Raw genomic sequence first — 20,511 nt, forward strand, 5'->3', positions numbered from 1 at the left:
CCAAACAAAATGTTCCCTACATGTTTCATGATCATGTCCTCCAAACCAGCCATCCCACAAACCCGGGGCGGGTGGAAAATCCAATTCAACAGACAAGGAGCGTGTTGTTGAAACAGAGCACTCAGTGGCTGGTGATTACTAGGGAAGGGAAAGCTAACTGATGCAACGCTTTTCATCCCACTATCAACCATGAAAGCTGCAGAGTCATCATTTGCTTGGTGAAGTTAGCAGCTGTCTTCCCGCACTCCATTTCACGGAAAGGGAGACCGCAGGAATACAAGAGAAACAAAGGCCAAAGTCTGTTCTAGGGCGTCTGTTTCCACAGCTGGAGACAGGGCACTCGCTATTCTACATGCAGCATCTGGCTTAGACACTCAAGTGGCCCGTGTTCAGCTGCACGGCCACCGCCACCTAACCATTAACAAGTCCCCAGGCAGTTTTGCCCAGCCCTGGCCCATGAGCCCATCTGCTTCAAAAACACACTTCTTACTGTCCCATTAGCGTGACTACTCTTCTGCAGTACTCCTTAATGGGACAAAAACCCAAAGACAATAAATTATATAACCAGGGCCAACCCTCCACCGCAAAAAGGCCATTAAGAACTGATCAGACTTTACATGCACTTAGTTAAGAGCCTCCACTCAAGTGTTGCCATATTCTCTCACCTTTGTTAGACCTGATTATTTTTAAATAAAACTGTTATCGCAGGCTACGCGCACAAGTGACTGGCTTTTAAATGCGTTTCCAATGTCAACACGTTGAGTCACCCGCAGATTAAAGTAATAAGTTTTTAAAATTCTTTTATTCAGAAGGTGGAAAGGGGTGGGGGTGGGGGTGCAAGGATTGTGCAGATCTTCAAAACTTCTGAAGTCAACGCTATTCGACTTTTAGGATCTAAAGAAACGGTATCTTCTTAAACGCTAGCTAGTTTTATGGGCCTCTACCAGATACGGGGCTACAAATCATGATCTCAGAGCTCGGCCAGACATTGTTACATTGGCCCGAAGGAGGGAAACTCCCAGAAAGGAAGAGGATGAAGTCTGTTTTAATTAGGCTGCCGAAGAAGCCTTCTGGCTTGACTCAGTCCCTGCAGACCCGCGGTCACGCCGACACGCACGCCAACTTACCGGGGCGCCAGCTACCGTGGAACCGGGGCTGCTGGCGTTATTCTCCTCGGGATTCTGGGGGGCTTCTTCCGGCCCCCGAGTCACGAGGATTCTGAAGTGCTGTTGCCCCGCGTTTTGATCCTGCCTGATCTTAAACGTGCAGCCCTGCCCCTGTGGCGTCCTTTCCACCGAGTTCGTCCTGTGGATTTCGGGAGCCCCCCTGCGGCCCCGAGGCGGCGTCTCCGGGTGACCCGGGTGGCCTCGCTCTTCCGTGGGGCTCCCGCGCTCCGCTCGGGGCTGCGTGGGGTACGAGGTGCTCCTCTCCAGCCGGATGCGGGGGTACCTCACCAGCCGGTCGCCCTTCGTGCCGGTGAAGCCGAAGTTGAAGTCACCGCCCAGCCCCGGAGCGCCCGGTTGTGGCTGCTGCAACTGGAAGACGAAGCAGCGCTTCCCAGAGCTTCCGGAAGCATCCGGAACGTGCTGCAGGGACCAGCGCCTGGGCTCCGGCGCCGAAGGGCTGCTCTGGCCGTCGGCCCCGAAGGGCGTCAGCCTCACCTGGCGCACATCGGCGCTGGAGGCGCGGTGCTGGATCCGCAGCCCACCGCCGCCGCCGCCGCCGCCACCCTCGGGGCCCCGGGCGGCCTCCTCGCGGCCTTCGCAGGCGGCGGGGCCCGGCGCTTGGCGGCCGCACGTGCCGTTGAGCTGCGGGCCCGGGGCCCGGGTGGCCCTCGGAGGCGAACTCCCGGGGGTCTCGGGCTCCGGGGGCTCCGGGCCGCCGGCTCGAGGTGCCGAGCCCGCATCGCCGTCCAGGCCCTCGGGGGGCGCGCCCGCGTCGGGGGCGCCGTCGGCCGCCTTGCGCTGCAGCGAGATCTGCACGGACGAGCTGCGGGTGGGCCGCGCGTCGAGCGGGCCCAGGAGCTGCGGGATGAACATGGACGTGCTGCGCTTGAGCGCGCCCACGGCCTCCTGCAGGCCGCCGCCGTCCTCCGCTCCGTGCTGGGCGAAGGGGTGCGCGCCGCTCCTCCGCGGGAGCGTGTGGAATGCCATGAAAAAGTCGTCTTCCCTCTCCTGGTCTAGGATCTCGGACTCGGGGGCTGTGTTGCTGCGCCCAGAGCCAAAATGAAACCGAAGCCGATGGGCCATGGTGCCCAGGGGGGCAGGGAGGGAGAGGGCGAGCGGCAAAGGCAAGCCCGGCGCTGCCAGAAGTCAAAAACCGAAGGCACAAACTCCAAGAAAAAGTGTCCCATCTGCCAAACCGTTAGCACTGCGGCACCAAGAGCGACAGATAGCAGAAATAACCCAAGTGGCAAGCGGCATTCCAGGCATGATTGGATAAGAGCAAAAAGCTCTCATCCACACTGTGACAGAGGGTAGGATGGCCAGAACCACATGACCACGGTCTCCCCCTCCAATGCCAGCTTGTAGACTTAGTGGAGTTTTTCCCCCCTCTCCTGCTCTCTCTCTCTTTTTTTTTTTTTTTTTTTAAACAGCAAGAGCCTGAAACAGCACCTTCCCAGCTGCTGCTTTTCCATCAGACAGGAGTGGCCCCAGCAGGGAGCTCTCACAGCTGACTAAGGCAGCAAACACAGTCCAAGCCATGCTGCTATAAATCTAAACCGCATCAAATTCACGGGACAGTTCTTTCCGAACGAGGCAGGGCGCTGGGACTCTCTAACCAATGCTCGAGACCGGGAATTGAACACATGAGCACACACTGTTATTTCCCCACCTCCCCGGCAAGCCAAATTAACGACAAGGAAAAATTCCCTGGCTGCAGGAAAACCCTTTCACAAGCATTGGATATTATGTTTCTCTGTTATTTATGATATCACCACATTACCACGATGGAATGCAAACTAATAAAAGGTACTATAAATATGATTACACACCCCACAGGACTAGTGTCCCTTTATGCTAAATAATTAGACCATGATCTACAAGTAACAAAATAGCTAAGTGGAGGGAGGCACAACTCAGAACGCTGTCAGTTAGCTCTCTGCCTCCTACTACTGTATTTTTCATTGAAAAGGGCTGGGGGTGGGGGGTGCGATCTCACACATAATATGACTGTCAGGCATGGAGGTACCAGGGACAAGGAGCCCAGCTGGAGAAAACATTCTCTTCTATGCCAGATGGGAGGGAAAATAATCACCATCAAGCCCTCCCCCCCCCCATCCCCACCAGAAAAGGAAGGAAAATTGAAGAAGGGTGTGAATGTGGTTTTTGTAGTGAGTTAACTTAAATACCATACAGAAAAAAAAGGCTGCCCGGAGCTGTTTTCCGGTGAGAAGTCAGCAGTATTATCACAAACATGGAATCTTACCATTTTTGTGGAGAGCCAAAATGGACCTAAGTAATAAAAGCCCAAGTTCAAAAAACTGTCGTCGGATTTGTAGTCAACTTGGATATATTCTGTGTGTTTCAAACTTACTATTTTTCGTGATCCAGAAACGTCAGTTAGTTAACAAAGAAGCTTATTTAGAAGGCAATAGAAAATGGGAGGGAAAAATACCAAGCTGTAAAGAGTGACAAAAAGTTTATTTTAAAATCCGCCAAGCATGACTTTGTCAACAGCTCTGGAATTGAGGGTGTAGAGGATTAACCCTGTGTTTACATACATCCAAACCTGTTTTCTAAAGGCTTGTGTTTAAAATGCCAAAAATGATCTCCATGAGAGAAATGGAAACTGGTTTGTTTAATGCCGAAACTGCCAAGTACCGCTACAGCCATGGATTATCTTAGCTGGATTAAGAGCCAATGAAGCAAGGAACACCACCACCAGCATTCAGTGCCTGGTGACTACACTGCAAACAGCCTGGGGCCAAGTTAGGTAGCAGTTACCATAAAGCACAATTTTGCAGGTCAAGCGTCTATTCATTCACACCTGATTTCTTAGAGCTCTGCGTTCAAAGCCCTTTCGGGTTTGGAAGGATAGTTTAGGGTCCACAGCAAGGTCATCTCAACAACAGTCACCGTTTTAGACAACGGAAATGGGAAGTGACTTTTTTTTTACAGCGAATTTCTCTTTTAAAAAGAAAAACAATGAACTGCAACGCATCTGCCAACGGGCAATTTTTCCTCGATGCTGAGCCTTTTTTCACTTTGGAGAGGTGTTTTTATTCTCAGTACACGAGAGAATAAGGATTAGTATGTGGATGTATCTATGTCTCCACGGACTGACACTCTACTGAACATTGCCTGGTTCAGTTATTTGCTGGATGAGACACGGAGCGCTAACAGGCGCGCCCTCATCTGAATCTCTCATTCAATTTAGTAAGAAAGTAACTTCAGACACACAAGCAGAAGAAGTGACATCGTTATTCGGCATTGCCACCTTTCTTACCTTCTCACCTAAGGTAAGAAACGCTGAGTTCAATGTGAAGCCATCAAGACTCCATGTATTCCAATAGAAAATGCACCAGTACCGTAGGCCAGAATCGGTTGGCTTTCCAATTTGAAGAATAATACCAAGGCCAGGAGATTAAATATCCTCCCAAGTTCCATCATAAGGGTAAAAGGCCCGGCTATTCACCACCATCGGCCTGAGGACTTAGGAGGACAGCAGACCCCACCACAGTGCTACCCCTGGCTGACCTGTCTCAATTCTGAAAAGGCTCTAGGACTCGCTCGTCTCATGTGCAAGGGCAGAGAGTTAAAGGCATTGCATTTTAAGGCTTCTCCTCAAACATTCTATTAAGTTTAAGCTGCTCAAAAACTTGGGAGTTTCAGCTTAAATCAGCAACAAGAAGGATTCCTAAGACCACTCCTTTGTTTCAAGTTTTTGCTTAAGTTCTAGTTAGTTAACATATAGTGTAATATTGGCTTCAGGAGCAGAGTTGAGGATTCATCGCTCAAATACAACACCCAGTGCTCATCCCAAGTGCCCTCCTTAATGCCCATCACCCACCCACCTCCCTCCATCAACCCTCAATTTGTTCTCTGTAGTTCAGCGTCTCTTTTATAAGGTTTACCTTTTTTTATTTTTTATTTTTTAATTTTTTTTTTCAACGTTTTTTTTAATTTATTTTTGGGACAGAGAGAGACAGAGCATGAACGGGGGAGGGGCAGAGAGAGAGAGGGAGACACAGAATCGGAAACAGGCTCCAGGCTCTGAGCCATCAGCCCAGAGCCCGACGCGGGGCTCGAACTCACGGACCGCGAGATCGTGACCTGGCTGAAGTCGGACGCGTAACCGACTGCGCCACCCAGGCGCCCCAAGGTTTACCTTTTTTTAAACAAGAACACTCCTTTTAAAGAAATATACACAAGTTTCATGGAAAGTAAATTTGAATACAACTGACAATAGACTACAGTGACTTATGATACCACTTTTGAGAGTTCCTTAAAGGCTTACACAGAACATAATTATGTTCATCTTCATAGCTGGAGCATTTGGCTTGTGGGTACCTTATGAATACACTCCACTCTAGTTAGCTGATTCTGCCAAAAGCCTTTAAGCCAAATTTGCTTCTGAAATTTCATTTTTAAAACGAAGTCTCAGTCATATATATTATATAAATAGATATGTAATATGGCCATATCTCACCTATCAATCTATATATAGCATATCTGTATGAGTTTCACGTTTCAGGCGTATCTTTGGTTCTTTAAAGGTACCTTCCATGAATTTCCCTTGAGAAGGTACCACTTTTCAAATACAGCTTAATTCTGCCTGCTAAATATAGACACGCTTTTTGCTATATAATGTTAATTAGATTTTTGCTTTCCCAAAGAGAATCACCATAGATTTGCTATTGAGTGGGTAAAAGGGTTGTAGTCTAGCTTATATTTAAAAGTGCCTGAAAGGTTTATTTATACGAGTGATGGCTTCTTTACAGATGTGCCTACTGTTGGATAGGACCAATGTAACAGCATAGGCGTAGGCACTGATGTATCACTAGTGTGATTTTCATTAATACAGACTGTGATGAAAACATGCATATATACAAATAAATTTCCTGTCCTAGCCATACGAAAGTATTTGTCGGAATCATAAAACAGTAACAGGACAAAGACGGTCTTGGCGGTGGGGGCGCATATGTACTACTAGAAATACAACACAGATGATAGAATTCGAAAATGCTGCTTTAAAATTCAGCTTTTAAAAAATGAAGGAAAAATCAAGAGCTAGGACCCACTTACCAATCTGTTTTCATCAAATACTTCAAACAGGAGTCTGTGATTAGATGGGTTTACCTATAAAGGGGACACAAATATTATTTGCAAAAACGGGCAGGAATGGTTCAAAGGTTAAAATAAGACAAAGAATAAAATGCTTTATTAGGCACCCAGGTCACTTGTGTAATCTAAATAATTAGCTTACCCTTTTGTCAATCCTGTATCTAGTAAGTCACGTTTTCTATTATTGATTTCTGTATTATTCTATGCCTATTCTATGCTATTCTGTAGGTGTATTAGCAGAAAAAGCTTTCAGCTGCAAAGGAAATTTCAAATAGTTTGAGGGAGCTTCTAAATCTCCTCTACAAAGACATGAGACCAAGGTGACATCTCCACAAAGGTCTAGGCCTGAGGAAATCTCTTAAGCCTATAACGATAATGATAATAGCCACGACAAAAATGAAGAAAATAGCAAAACGAGCTATTTACCACTGCATGCTCATTTGGTAAGGCACTGTCTGCTTATTAAATATTAAAAACACATGATCTCATTTAATCCTGACAGCAACCTATGATGGAGAGCTGTTCCCCCAATTTTGCAAATAAGGAGCGAAAGTAACTTGCCCAAGAGTCCACAGCTGGTATGCACAGCAACTAAGGACCCCAACCAGGTCCGACCTGCTGGTCTCCAGAGCCCACGCTTTGAAATTAGAACACAGAAATAAAAGATGTCCTCACTTCCAGCAACCATGGGGTCAACGTCTGAGCTCCTGGGCTTTCAGTATGTTTTTGCTTCTCTTTACCGAAACCTCACCAAAATGGCAGGAATCATCATTCTGGCTCGATAGCCATTTATTTGCGACCAATCACATGTGAGACATGGCGGTGAGCACGCTTATTTACATGATCGCATGTAAATCCTGCAAACTACCTGATCAAGTGAGGACTTCTCTCTCCTACGGGAGAGGTAAGGAACCCACAGAGAATGCGTCCTCAGATGGAGTTCTAGGGTCACAAAAGTTGTGGGTGGCAGAGCCAGAGATGGGATTCAGGTCCACTGTGATGAAGTCTGGGCTGCTTCACATGGGAAGTGGAACGAAATACAGTTTGAGAGGACAGCGCAGCACGGGCTGCATTACGGGCTTCTGGCCCCGTGGCCTGGCCTCAGCTCAGTGATGGAGCAAGCAGATGGATAGGGGGTTTAGGATCTGTCTAGAAGCTCTGTGAAGGTCATGCATCCACAGGCCCACAGGCTGTTGCAGGAGCGGCACACAGTAGGTGCTCGGCAGAGATCTGCGGACTGAATAAAACAAAGCCCTCCTTCCTTGTTTATAAAGCCAAGAAAAATGGAATTTACAAACATCTATAGCCAAGATAAGTTGACACAATCTTGGATGGACTAAAATTTACATAAATGTGACCCAGGTGTTAAACTAAAAGGAGTCTAAGTAATTTGGAGTTTTACAAGTGGAAAGCTGTATCTGAGACTTAACTAAGGGCCAGTAACATCTATCTGGCCCCATTAGCTTTTCAGTCCTTCACGAAGTAATTTAAAAAGCATCTGGTAGAGGCTACACATAGGATCCACCGAGTATTAAAATATCGATGCCATATTTCAGCTCTGAACATAATAGAAAACAGATGTCGTATACAGAGACCTAAGTTTGCGCACATAAAATACTATTGTGATTGAAAGGAAAAAATCAGGACCAATTGTAATGGGTCTAATGGTAATATTGTTCTTTGGGAATCTACATCAATCTGCAGATCTCATCTGGAGCATTTCTGGAGTTAAATTTAAGTTTTTAATATAACAGCTACACAGACAAAATATATTTATTTTGAAGAGATTAAAAAAAAAAAACCTTTCTTTCAATAGCTGAGCAGTTTAGTATTTCCAAAATTTTTAGTAGAAAAAATATAGGAACCACCACAAAAATTCCTTGAATAGTAATCTGTTCATTCACAGAATTAAGTTACTTCCACATATAACTCTTCTAGGTGTTATATACACAAGGTTGAGGAAATTTTACCAAATACAGTGATATTTAGAAGTCCAAAAGCAGTCTTATCCTACACTTATCCATGCATACCACATTTTTGAATTATAAAACTCTCCCTTCCTAACTGGGACAGGACTGGTAAAGTTTAGGATTCCTTTTAATCATGTTGCCTCTATTGCTTTATTTTATTTCTAAAATCATTCATAATCCGGGGTGCCTGGGTGGCTCAGTTGGTTAGCATCTGACTTTGGCTCAGGTCATGATCTCGCGGTTTGTGAGTTCAAGCCCCGCGTCAGGCCCTGTGCTGACAGCTCAGAGCCTGGAGCCTGCTTCGGATTCTGTGTCTCGCTCTCTCTCTGCCCCTCCCCCACTTGCACTCTGCCTGTCTCTGTCTCTCAAAAATGAATAAACGTTAAAAAAAAATTTAAAAATAATCACTCATAATCCATGTCTCATAGAAATAAGCCATTGCTTTAATTATATTTTACCTTATTGTGAAAGAAACCTTTGAGTAGAAAAGCTAAAATATGGTACTTAAATAACTTTCTTTTTACTTCTCTAAAATATCTCCAAATGAAACAAGTCTAGATTTTGCTACTCCAAGTCAGTCTTTGAAAATTAGGCCACGTGAGGTGGCTACCAGGGCGGGTCTCGAAAAGAATTTCCCATAAAAATTTACCAGCTTCCACTCAATTTAAATCTGTAGTGATAAGCTATCAATCTAATTATCAGTACCAGTTATTATTACAAGAAAAATGAAAAACTTACTCTAAAATAAAATTCTTCATTCCACTTTGGGTTCAGCGTCTGGAAGAGAAATCATCTTGTAATATCTTTTACAGTCTTTGAAACATGAACAGTTATTAGTACAAGGCAGTCCTTATAATTTGCTTGAACATTTTTTTGTGATTAAAAATAACAGCTAAGAGATCTTCAAAATGGCAATAAAAAGAAACAGTCAGTTATTTGAGACTATTCTATAAACCAAACTAGATGGGAAGGGATGTATTTATACAAAAGATGATTCATAGATAAACCACAAATTGCATGCTATGCATCAGAATAATGTCAGGGGCCTACAAAGAGCCATCATCATGAAAACATAAACATATCCTTCAAGAAATTCACATTGCTATCATTATTTCATCAAGAAGTTAATGAACTTTGTTCACTTCCCTCAACCTACCACAAATCTGTTCTGGAGAGCAAGGGAGCAGGTGGCAGAAAGGTGAAAGTATTCACTATTTATGTAAATACTGAAATCTGAGGAATATTTCATAAAGAACAGTACTGATGATCAGATTATAGTACATGAAAAAAACCCGCCAGTTAGGAACCAAAAGTGAATTTTCCCATTTCCCCCCCAAGTAACCAGTTTTTAAAAAATCTTCACCCCTCTATCCTTCAATCCTTCTGTTCCCATTCCTCTGTCTGTCCATCTATCCATCTCCATACCCATCTATCTAAATATTTATCTCACAAGGACATGGAGAGGATACTTTTGTCCTCAGTATGGACAAAAGGGGGACCGCAAGCATCCCTTGAAATGACGATGAAACAGACACTGTGAAAGAATACATACATACACGTTCATGCATTTGGGCACGCATAACACTCTTAAGTACATCTCTCAAAAACCGTATCTAAAACCTGAGACTGAAAAATCACCACCTCACCGAAGGCTGTGTGCGTTTCTAGTCTGAGTGAGATTTGCCTTTATCCATCTATATCCTTTCAGGCACTAGTACACGAAGGAGCAGAGACGGAACACAGACGAAACGCACCATAAAAAACAACAAACACAGAATTCACACAACACCGAACTGGCTTTTTCCTTTTTCTTTCTTTTTTTTTCTTTTAAACTCAGCACTTCGCCCACCCACAACTCAGGAGGGAATCCGATCCGGATCCGAAACGACGGGGCTTCGTACTTCTTCGCTGTGAATGGAGCCGGGGATGGTAAGGAGTGGCAGAGAGCAGAGAAGCAGGGAGAGGTGCCAGGCAGGCGGCCGCAGAGGCAGGGCAGGACCGGGCCTGCCGAGGGCTGCTGCGGTCCCCGACCCCGGCGGCCCCCAAATGCACGGAGCGACAGGCAAAAAGACAGGTGAGGGAGGAGCGCACCAAGGACCAGGCGGCCGGCCACGAGGCAGGAGGAGGACGGCAGTTCGGAAAACCGAGCGAACGCGCGCAGCACAGAAATACTAACCCGGAGGCTGCGAGCGAGCGAGGCGCGGCGGCCCCGGCTGCGGCGCTCCACCCGCTACCGCTACCGGGGCGAGGAGGGAGGCGGCGGCCCGCCCCGAGCACGAAAAGCCATCTCGGTACCCCCGGGCGCGGCGCCGCTCGCTCGGGGGCCGTGGTTCCCCGCTCCCTCCGCGTGCGGGCGCCCAGCTCCCCGGCTGGCCCGCGCCGCGAGGCCCCGCCAGGCGGGCGCCCCCGCTCCCCGCGCTGCCGGCTGCCGCAGGGACAGCGCCTAACTCCGGGGAACAATGGCCTCCGCGCTTCGCGGGAGTCCTCCCGGCTAAGCGAAACCCCGGCTCCCGTCTGCAAAACAGATTTTTAATGCCGGTCACAATGCCAGGTGGAGGACGCTCAACGGTAAGCGGTGCCTTCTACATACAGAAGGACCCCGTCAAGGAGCTCCGGTGTCTGCACAATAGCAGGAGAGTTAGCGTTTTGTTAAAGCCACCGTGTTCTCCAGGAAATGCTTGTCACCCAAAGTAGCAGAGGATCCACCCCACAGAGGTGATAGGGAAAATACTAGTAATGGATAAATACTGAAGCGAAGATGAAAACAGTACTTTTGATTTTTTAAAAAAACCTACACTTTCAATAAATGCCCCCAAATACGGAGTAAAAGCTTATATTCTCACACACACACACACACACACACACACACACACACACGCACACGCACACACGGAAACGTATAAATAAATTAAAATACAATTATGGAAACATCTGTAATGAAATCGTGTAAGATTTAGAAAATAGATACACATAAATGTATAGTTTGTTAATGATTTCATGGAACTAAGCAAATATTTTACTTCCTTCGGTAATATTTGTTTCAAGTAAAACGATTACTTTTGTACCTACCGATTTCACAAGCCACTCCACTCCATTCCATTAAATGGAATTTTAAATTACTTTAAATTACTTTAAATGTCTTCATGAAAAACAAGCCAACCAGAACGAAACTTTGCTTTGCTGTATTCTTTGCAGAAGAAAAGACTGCTACCTGTAATAATACTTATTTTTAAGAATATTGTTTTTAAAGTCATTTAACTAAAAGCCAGAATGGATATCTTGAGATAATACTGAAAAGCTTGGTGGTCGATGTTAAATTTATAGATTATAACTGGGAGATGCTTAAAATTAAAATATTGCCAAACTTAAAATATCAACTTCTACACAGCCAAAGTACTTAATGCAATTGTATGAAATTATGACTTACATGAAATTTAATTAAGGATGGGCACCTACCTTTTTAATTGTTTTTGTCTGTACCAAAGCGAGTTCTCTGTTCTCATCCGCTACGTACAATGAAAGTTTCACATACGGATCACTGTAAGAAAATATTTCAGGATTTAGAGGGATGATACCTTTCATTTAAAAAAAAAAGTACAAAAAGAAAGTAGACAAAACCTAAATGAAAATGCAAATATCAGTTAATGGCCCAGCTTATGTAAATTCTACAATCTAGACAGTCACATTTTTAACATGCCCACTAAGGAAATTACACAGTAACATTTTCAACATGCCAACTAAGGAAATACACAAGAAAAGTTTCTACTAACAAGAGTCAATGATGCTTATTTAAAAGCAAAATTACCACGAAAACACATGAAACATACACTAACTTTTGATCTTTCCCATTAATTCAAAAGAACGAATCTGCCATATTTCTTTTCCTAAACAGATTCTGAAAAGATTACAAGAAAGATTATTAAAATGGCATATGAAATTTTCTCAGACTAGCAAAACCTAGCAAAAAAAGTTAGTTTACATCTGATTTATATTCTGATTTCCACTATATAGGTAAAAATGATTGTTCCTTTAATGAAGGTACAACAGGCATTGATCACCTAAACCAACACCTATCATTTTCCAGATTCAAACAAAAACTCAAAACCGAAAGAAGAGTGCAGGAAATCAAAAAGAGATTTGCCCAATGTTGTAGATTTCAGTAAAGCCTAGATTAAGTGAACACTTTTAGCAAAAAGTATATTAAAAGGACTATTTACGGTAGACTTTCTCCTAAGAGTCTAATTAAGTCCAGTCACATGTTCTGAAAGTCTTACTAACACTGGGATAGCTCAAATCTAGTCAAGCTATCTACCACTCTTTAAGCGTTCAAAACCCAGGTTCTTCTGTTTCACACTGGAGGTCTTGAAAATCATAGATATGGCTCTCATGCATTGGGCCCCCAAATTTCCACGCTTCTAATGACATGCAACATGATTTCTATCCAATTTGAAAATAATCCTTTAGTGGCTATGCCATGACTATTAACCCTTACCTTGCAACTTCTAGGATCTTTCCAAAGATTACCTAGAGCATCATAAAATACTTTAGATTGATTTTTATTCAATACCTCAATAAATATGCCATGAAGTCCTTTAAAGAAAGAGAGAGGTGTCATATAATTAAGTTTGGTAATAATAGGACTCCATATCCAAAACAGAAATCAAAAGTCAGTGACTGTTGGTAGATATAGTATTTATTACCCATAAAACGCATCTTAATGGAAGCTACAACAAATCTCTTGCAAAAAGAACAAAAACAAAAACAAAAACAAAAAAAAAAACCAGCAACAGAATCTGCTTGGTTATATTGTTATCAGTAAGTATTGTTAACATTCTAGTTTAGAAGATGGTATTAGTCATCCTTTGCCTCCTATCCATCAACTATAGATTTATTTGATTAAAGAACATCAAAACCAATGTACCTAGTTCTCCTTATCTGGACACCGTCAGCCTCAGAATAAAGATGACTCGAGAGCTAGAACCCAATCTAGGCCTCAATTCCCCAAGAGCACCTTCCTAATTAGGACCGTGGTCTGGTGATGAATCAGGAAGCAATTTCTAAGGTCGAGGCTCTCAGGCCTTAGCTTACCAGAACTGCTGGAGGGGAGGGTAGCAGAAACATGGATCGCTGGGCCCCCCTTCCAAAGACCCCTCCAAAGATCTGGTTAGTCTGAAGTGGGACCCTAGAATTTCTATTTCTAATAAAGTCCAGGGGATACTGATGCTCTTCATCTAGGAACCACATGCTGAAAACCGCTGTTCCAGGTAGTGTTAGAAAAGACTATTTTTTTAGCTATAGAAGCTGATTTTCTATTTCCAGCCACCAAGCTATTGCTAAAAAAAGCTCAAGGTCTGATATCTCTGTTATCTCAAAAACAGGCTCTGAGTCTGCCATGAAGATGAATGTGTGCACACGCACACACACAATCCCAGACCATAGAGAACACCATCAACACTGCTGACTCCCATCTCTTGTTTTCATGGCCCTTGGCTACCACGACTGCTGCCTGTTACCTAATTGCAATAAGGACTTGAGCATTCACTTGAACGACGTGCACACTCTTCTACTAAGCATTTATTTGCTCTGGTTTGAATCCCCCCAAATAGTTCACAGTAAGTGATGGGCGCAGTTGGGAATTGAGAGTGTGTTCCCTGAGTGGGACAAGGTCTCCCAGCTGTGACAACAAGACCCGTCTATCCATGTCCCGAGTGCTCATCCAGGTTGAGGTAGGTACTAGGGAGTCGGGATGAAAGAGCAACCAGGAAGCTCCCCGGAAGAGAGTGCTGCACGAAGAGAGAGTCACAAGTGTGGGACTTGGTAACAGGAGATATAAGTTTAAGGGGAGGGAGCACAGGGCACAGGACGAGCCAAGTTCAAGGCTAAGCACAGTCACCCACACTGGCTCCAGGTTCTTCCTCCCTTTCTGATGGTACAGCATACCCTTCATAGCAACAGACATTTAAATTTTTTTTTCAACGTTTATTTATTTTTGGGACAGAGAGAGACAGAGCATGAACGGGGGAGGGGCAGAGAGAGAGGGAGACACAGAATCGGAAACAGGCTCCAGGCTCTGAGCCATCAGCCCAGAGCCTGACGCGGGGCTCGAACTCACGGACCGCGAGATCGTGACCTGGCTGAAGTCGGACGCTTAACCGACTGCGCCACCCAGGCGCCCCAATAGCAACAGACATTTAATGAGCACCAACTACCTTCCGAAGACTCTGCTAGGAGCAGACAGGAGTGAACAACAAAAAACGATTAAAACAACGAAGGTCATTAACGGGCATTTACGCGTGGCCCTCAGCTGAGTGAGGATGACGGCGCTTTCCCATTTCAGCAAGGTGAACGGTACCAGAGCACAGAGATGCGATATGGGACGGGCCATCGAGCGTCAGCACATGAGCAGGAAGACGCCAGAGCAGCCTGAACAGTAATCGATCCCACCTCAACCGCGAGCACGAACGGCACCAGTGCCACCATTACAGCCGCCAGTCCCACAAGCCAAGCACGTCACCATCAAGCACCCCCCCCCGTCTGTGCTGTCGCACGCGAGACGTGCGTGGTATCTCATCGGATCCCCGGTGCAAGCTTATTACGTTGTCACGTTTTCCAGGTAAGAAAAGGAGACGGAGAAATCAAGCTTGCCCGAGGTTACAGAGTAAGCAGGGGAGAGTGGGAAGGGAGGCAAGTCGTCTGCTCCAGAATGCGCCTCTCCGGGTGCGTGCTACGCAGCCCTGTGGCAATCCGCCGTTGCCGACCAGCAAGAGAGCCGGCCGGGAGGCACGTCTAGGGGCAGGAGTTCCCCAAAGTCTGCCAAGTTGGAAAACATTTTGTACTGTGACTGCTACGACGACCTAATTTTTATCTTTGCTGTTGTCGTGCCTGGTGGAAGATCAAGACGCCCGGGCCCGAGTGTCTACTTTGGGGAAGGCCACACCTGGAGATCTTATCTGCTTCTCAACACCCCCAAATAACCAGCTGGGTACCTTGGACAAGTCACTTTAACGCGCTGAGCCTCAGTTTTCGTTACCTCCAAAATAAAGGGGTTAGACTCAATCAGGGGTTTGCAAACTGCAGACTCTATCTACGGAGGCTTAGTTTTTGCATAACCCTCTCAGGATAACTACAGGCTACCAGTTCTGCCGTAATCTGTTTTCTCTATTGGGCTTCCGAGTTAGAATTTTTTTGGACAGGGTCCTGTGATTTTTTTAAAAAAGTTTTAAACTACTGGACTGCATGATCTCTTTTAGTTAGAATATTCTGAATCTCAGAACAATTCAAACTCACTTCTCGTCACTCGGTATAACTACAGCCCATCCCATCCTAAGTAAACACAGCTAGATACAGGAGGAATAGGGAATAAAGCCTGAATCTCTACTAAGAGGTTTTCTCAGAGCATAAAGGGTGAAGCCCACAGTTTTGAGTTCAAGAAATCACTCTCGATCAACACTGGGCTGAATCTTCTGGAACATGTTACCAGCTTCTAGCCAATCTACCTGCTGGGTATCAAAAACATATTACCTAAGCAACAAGCACAACACAAGAGGCATGTGTAGGTGTATGTTTGTGCATGTGAGTCCAGGGCAAGGGAATGAAGGCCATCCGGGGTTAAAACAACACCTGAGCGTTTGAGAAGAAGCTGGTGGTGACGTCTGCTGTCCCTGGACGGCCTTCATTTCTGAACGTCACGTTCTGCAGGAGTGGAGACAGGAAGAATTCCATTTCCGGAGCCTTTTTCACACCTGACTCCACATAAGCCCTCCAGTAAGGACAGCAGTTCTGGAAGACTCTCTGCCCTCTGAAGTTCTACCTCCATATATTCCCTACCTTTGCGACAAAAGGCTAATTGAGTCTGGAGGTCAAGGCTTAGTTGAGACTGACTTCTCCATCAGGACGTTTAGGAAAGATACCCAAGCAGCTCATCAGAAGCTACCATTAAGGGGCGTAGATATGGGGTATAGGTTTAGGGGTAGAGAGTTCTTGTTTTCATGTGACTACTTATATGCTGGTAGATGATTTTGTTGTTGGAGGTAACCATCAATACACACGACTTTGAGAAGAACAAAACAGGGGTGCCTGGGTGGTTCAGTCGGTTGAGCATCCGACTACTGATTTCAGGTCAGGTCATGATCTTGAGGTTCGTGAGTTCGAGCCCCATGTTAGGGCTCCGTGCTGACAGCACAGAGCCTGCATGGGATTCTCTCTCCCCCTCTGCCCATGCCCTACTGATGCTCTCTCAAAATAAACAAACTTAAAACACACACACACACACACACACACACACACACACACACACACACACACCAGAATAGGTAGGACATGGAAGGGAACAGGCAGGAGGACCATTCCTCCCTCCTCTGATGGTGCTTCTTCTCCTGATGCCCTTGACCATTTCCACTGGAGTCTCAAATCTCAGCTGCATCAACTGAGTGACCTTCAGACAGTCACTTGACCACTCTTAACTTCAGACTGTTCACACATGAAATGGGAACAGTTCAGAGGGCTATATTAGTATTAGCACACTCAGCACCAGGCACACAGTGTAAGTGCCTTACCAATGACAGCCATTCTAATCCTGAATCCGTGCTTTCCTCTCTTGTGAGACTTCTGAGGTTCTCTGTTGCTCCTTCTGACCCCCCACTTCTGCTGTGATTGCTGATTTGACGGGCCACTGACTACCCCCTAGTGCAAACTGGGGGCTGGCCAACCCTGGCACACCAGGTTCCATGCCTCCTCATTATCCTACTGCGGGGTAGCCCCACGGGCATCTGGGTGCGGACAATCAAACTGCTCATCACAGTTACGGCAAAGCTCAGAAGTCACTCCTGGCAACTAGTTACTATCCTGGTGGCTGATGTTTAGGACAACTCAGGGCCAGCATGAACATTACTCTCTGAGAAGCTCAATCCTTGTGCACTAGGAGAGACATTCTATTTCACAAACCTTTGGCCTTCTCTGCACAGTAAAGTAGTTTAGGCACCACGTTCTTTCTTTTCAGCCTTTAAAAGGAGATGACAAACTGATAGCATTTAAACATCCTCTTTTACTGAGTGACTACTCTATTCTCAGGCAAGGAGACAAGCAATGAATATGAAAGACACTGTCCCTGCCCCCATCTGAACCGGACACAGAGAAGTAAAGCAGTGACTCAGACAGGGTGTGCCAGGTACCCAGGAATACAACACTCCACAGCAGTGGTTCCTGACCTTGTGCTCACCAGGGTTACCTGTCGTCGTGTGCCTGTCCTCATTCCAAGCCGCCCAGATCAAAATTTCTGGGGTTGAGACTTGGGATTCTGCATTTATCAGATGTCCCGCATGATTTCCGCGCATTGGTCAATGTTGTTGCCCCTCCCAGAGGGGCGTCTGAGGCCAAGAAGGGGAAGAGCATAACCAAAGGTCCAGTGGCAGGCTAGAGACGGGGGGTGGGGGGGGCAGCTGGAGAGTGCGCCCTGGCTCAAACCACAAGGAGCCTTGTATGCAACTAAAGAGCTGACCACTGCCACTAGGGGTCAATCCTGGCTCCCCTTACTTGTAGCTCTAGGACTGCTGAAAGCTTATACAGCCTCTTTGTGCCTCAGTTTCACCATTTACGTAATGGGGATAATAGCAGTACTTGCTTTTATTACAAGGAGGCTGTCAGTAAGATTAAAATGGCAATGACACCTGCCATGTAGGAAGCACTCCACACACGTTAGCTGCCTCTGCCATGACGTCACTATTAGCACTGAGTCGCTGAAAGGGAAGATTCTCGATCAGACTCATGACAAGGAGATAAAGCAGCAGCGGGCACACCAGCTGGAAGGCTTCTGCACCAAGGACTGACAAAGGTCTAAACACAGCAAGCAGCAAGGATCAAAAACAAAGGACTCGGAGCAGCCGGGAGGCATGCTCCAAACGCCTGGGTGGTCACTGAAAGCGGTGAGGAGGTCACTTGAGGAGGGTTGCCAACCTCTAACTTACGGGCCTGGGTGACCGTGCATAGTCTCAGGCTACAGACCAGTACTGGGGCTTTAATCCCTTACTGGGCCAGCAACATCACCCACCGAGGAGGGGTATGCACCCGCTGACAAGGCAGCTCTACCCTTTGGAGAGAAGTCCATGAATTCCAAGGCACCACCTATGACCTTGGCTTTATAACCAAGGTCTTTTACACAGCTCTTGAAATTTTAGGCCATCACACAAGAGGCCCTGAATCTTTTGCTTCCTGCCCATGATGGTGCATTTGTACTTAGGTCTGCAAGGGCATATCAAACACTAGGGTCTGTCTTCAGAATCCTAAGGATTTAATGTCATTTACGTGAGGAGTCTGAAAGTTAGAACTGGCCTCCCGAGGTTCATGTCTGAATTGGGCAAACCACAAAATGCATCTGAAGGCTCTCAGGTTCTTCCGTATTTTTCACAGTATGTAAATTTCAGAAGAGAAAAGGAGCCGGGAGAGTCCGGCTGCTCACTCACCGATAAGACCCCTCACATGTGCACAGATGATTTTCGAGGGAAAAAACTGAAAGGTGTTATCACTGTGTCTTGCACGAATCAGATACCAGAAACTGCATGAAATCAAAGGCTAGAAGATAGATCCTGTGAACTGGAATGAAATCTTTAGGAGTCTAACAAAAGCCGAGGTGCTTGACCAAAAAATTCACGAGCACCTGCTCTCTCACGAGAAGTCACTAAAACACCTTGGTCGAAAAAGCCCATCCTGATCTTGCAAAACTGCTGAGCACAGAGCATTGAAATTGTTGTCCCATTCACCCCCAGCATGGAGCCCAGTGCTGAAAATTCTGTCTCCCCTCTCCTTGGGTCTCTTTTCCACTATTCTTTAAGGGACAGGAATTCAGAGACGGGTCTCATTCCACCTTCGTCACCATTAGGCAAAAACAAAACAAAACACTTATCCTAGCGAGGACGAGCCCGTTTCTCAGGGAGAGATGAAAATAAGACCACCTGGGTTTGCCTACTGCTCAACCTTTAGAGCGACCACGAGCGAGGACAGTTAGTCTGAGGCGACATTAATGGAGCGATGCTTGGCCCTCTCCATCTGGCAGACTCACATGTTCCATAACAAACAAGAATGTGTAAAGGCTAATCCTTTCGCACAGATTATTTACTTATTTTTGTCAGACGAAATAGTCTTTGTGGAGATCCATACGTTTTAGAGGAGGCAGGGCAGTGAGGAGGAGAAGGGGCAGGAGGGCAGGGTTGCCTCCACTGGGCAGAACATTCAAGATGGATTACGTTCGGGCTGCAACCAGGTTGGAATGGCATGGCCTCTTCCCCCAGCTATAAAAGTGTCCTTCTCAGATACTTGGATATCAGAGGAGTAATGAGAAAGGTCTTCATTTTTCAACCATTTTTCCCTCTTAAGGGAACACCGAACTATAACCTAAAGGAAGCAAGAATTCTGTCCTGTAACAAAGAGATTAAGTTCATTGAGGTTATGCTCCATATGCGACTGGGACAGCCTGCGCAAGGGTTGTGTCTATTTTCCCTAACAGCCAAGAACAGAGGTCTCGAGTAGCACATTACATCGTGCCATTCACCATATTTGTTTGGACTACCTGAGGCATCTGACAGAGACTTAGCTGACCCAGAGAAAGTCTCATTGGAAAACCTATTTGCTGGAGATTTTCCTCATTCTTTTCCCCTGCTACTATTACAGCCAGTGTTGCATAAATTACTGACATCTACAATCAAGAAACGGCACAAAATAAGGAAAAATATTACCTAGAAAGTGTGAGAGAGTAAAACACAGGAATTTAGCAATATTATTGAAACTGAAGATCTTACTCTAACAAATTGCCAAAGATGTAAAAAAAAGGGAGCACTTTCTGAAGAGGCAGACATCTTAATGTTCTACTACTGGAAAGAAATTCTTGGGAGCACTTTCTGAAGAGGCAGACATCTTAATGTTCTACTACTGGAAAGAAATTCTTACAAGGTTTCTGGAAAGCAACATGGCAGCAGGTATCCAGCACCAAGAGTTGACGCCTTTGATGCAACTTATTTCTAAGGATTAATCCCAAAGAAATAACCAGACATGCAAGCAAATGCTGACGTGCAAAAGATACTCATTACAGCATCATGTATAAAAAGAAATTAGAAGCAAACTTTCAGCCCAATAGGGAAGTGATTCAATAAATTCTGGTGTAATCATGTGCTAGCATATGAAACCACGAAAATCATGTCTCAAATAACGTTTTTAAAGTTTATTTATTTTGAGAGAGAGAGAGAGAGCGCGCGCGCGCACGCAAG

The 20,511-nt window shown here is 45.6% G+C and overlaps 1 protein-coding gene across 1 annotated transcript in view; it reads right to left on the reverse strand.

The window, feature by feature from the left end:
• The window catches only part of NEDD4L (NEDD4 like E3 ubiquitin protein ligase), a 342,953-nt gene that overhangs the window by 141,575 nt on the left and 180,867 nt on the right, over positions 1 to 20,511 (reverse strand). Inside the window, exons 3-5 of the mRNA XM_047086375.1 lie at positions 11,714 to 11,795; positions 8,996 to 9,034; positions 6,249 to 6,302 (exon numbers count right to left, since the gene is read on the reverse strand). Of these exons, the coding sequence (XP_046942331.1) occupies positions 6,249 to 6,302; positions 8,996 to 9,034; positions 11,714 to 11,795 (175 nt within the window). The remainder of the gene's footprint in view (positions 1 to 6,248; positions 6,303 to 8,995; positions 9,035 to 11,713; positions 11,796 to 20,511) is intronic.

The sequence above is a fragment of the Lynx rufus genome, unplaced genomic scaffold, assembly GCF_022079265.1.
Source record: "Lynx rufus isolate CCGP_SWC_20201006 ecotype Redwood Valley unplaced genomic scaffold, mLynRuf1.p SCAF_20, whole genome shotgun sequence".
NCBI lineage: Eukaryota > Metazoa > Chordata > Mammalia > Carnivora > Felidae > Lynx > Lynx rufus.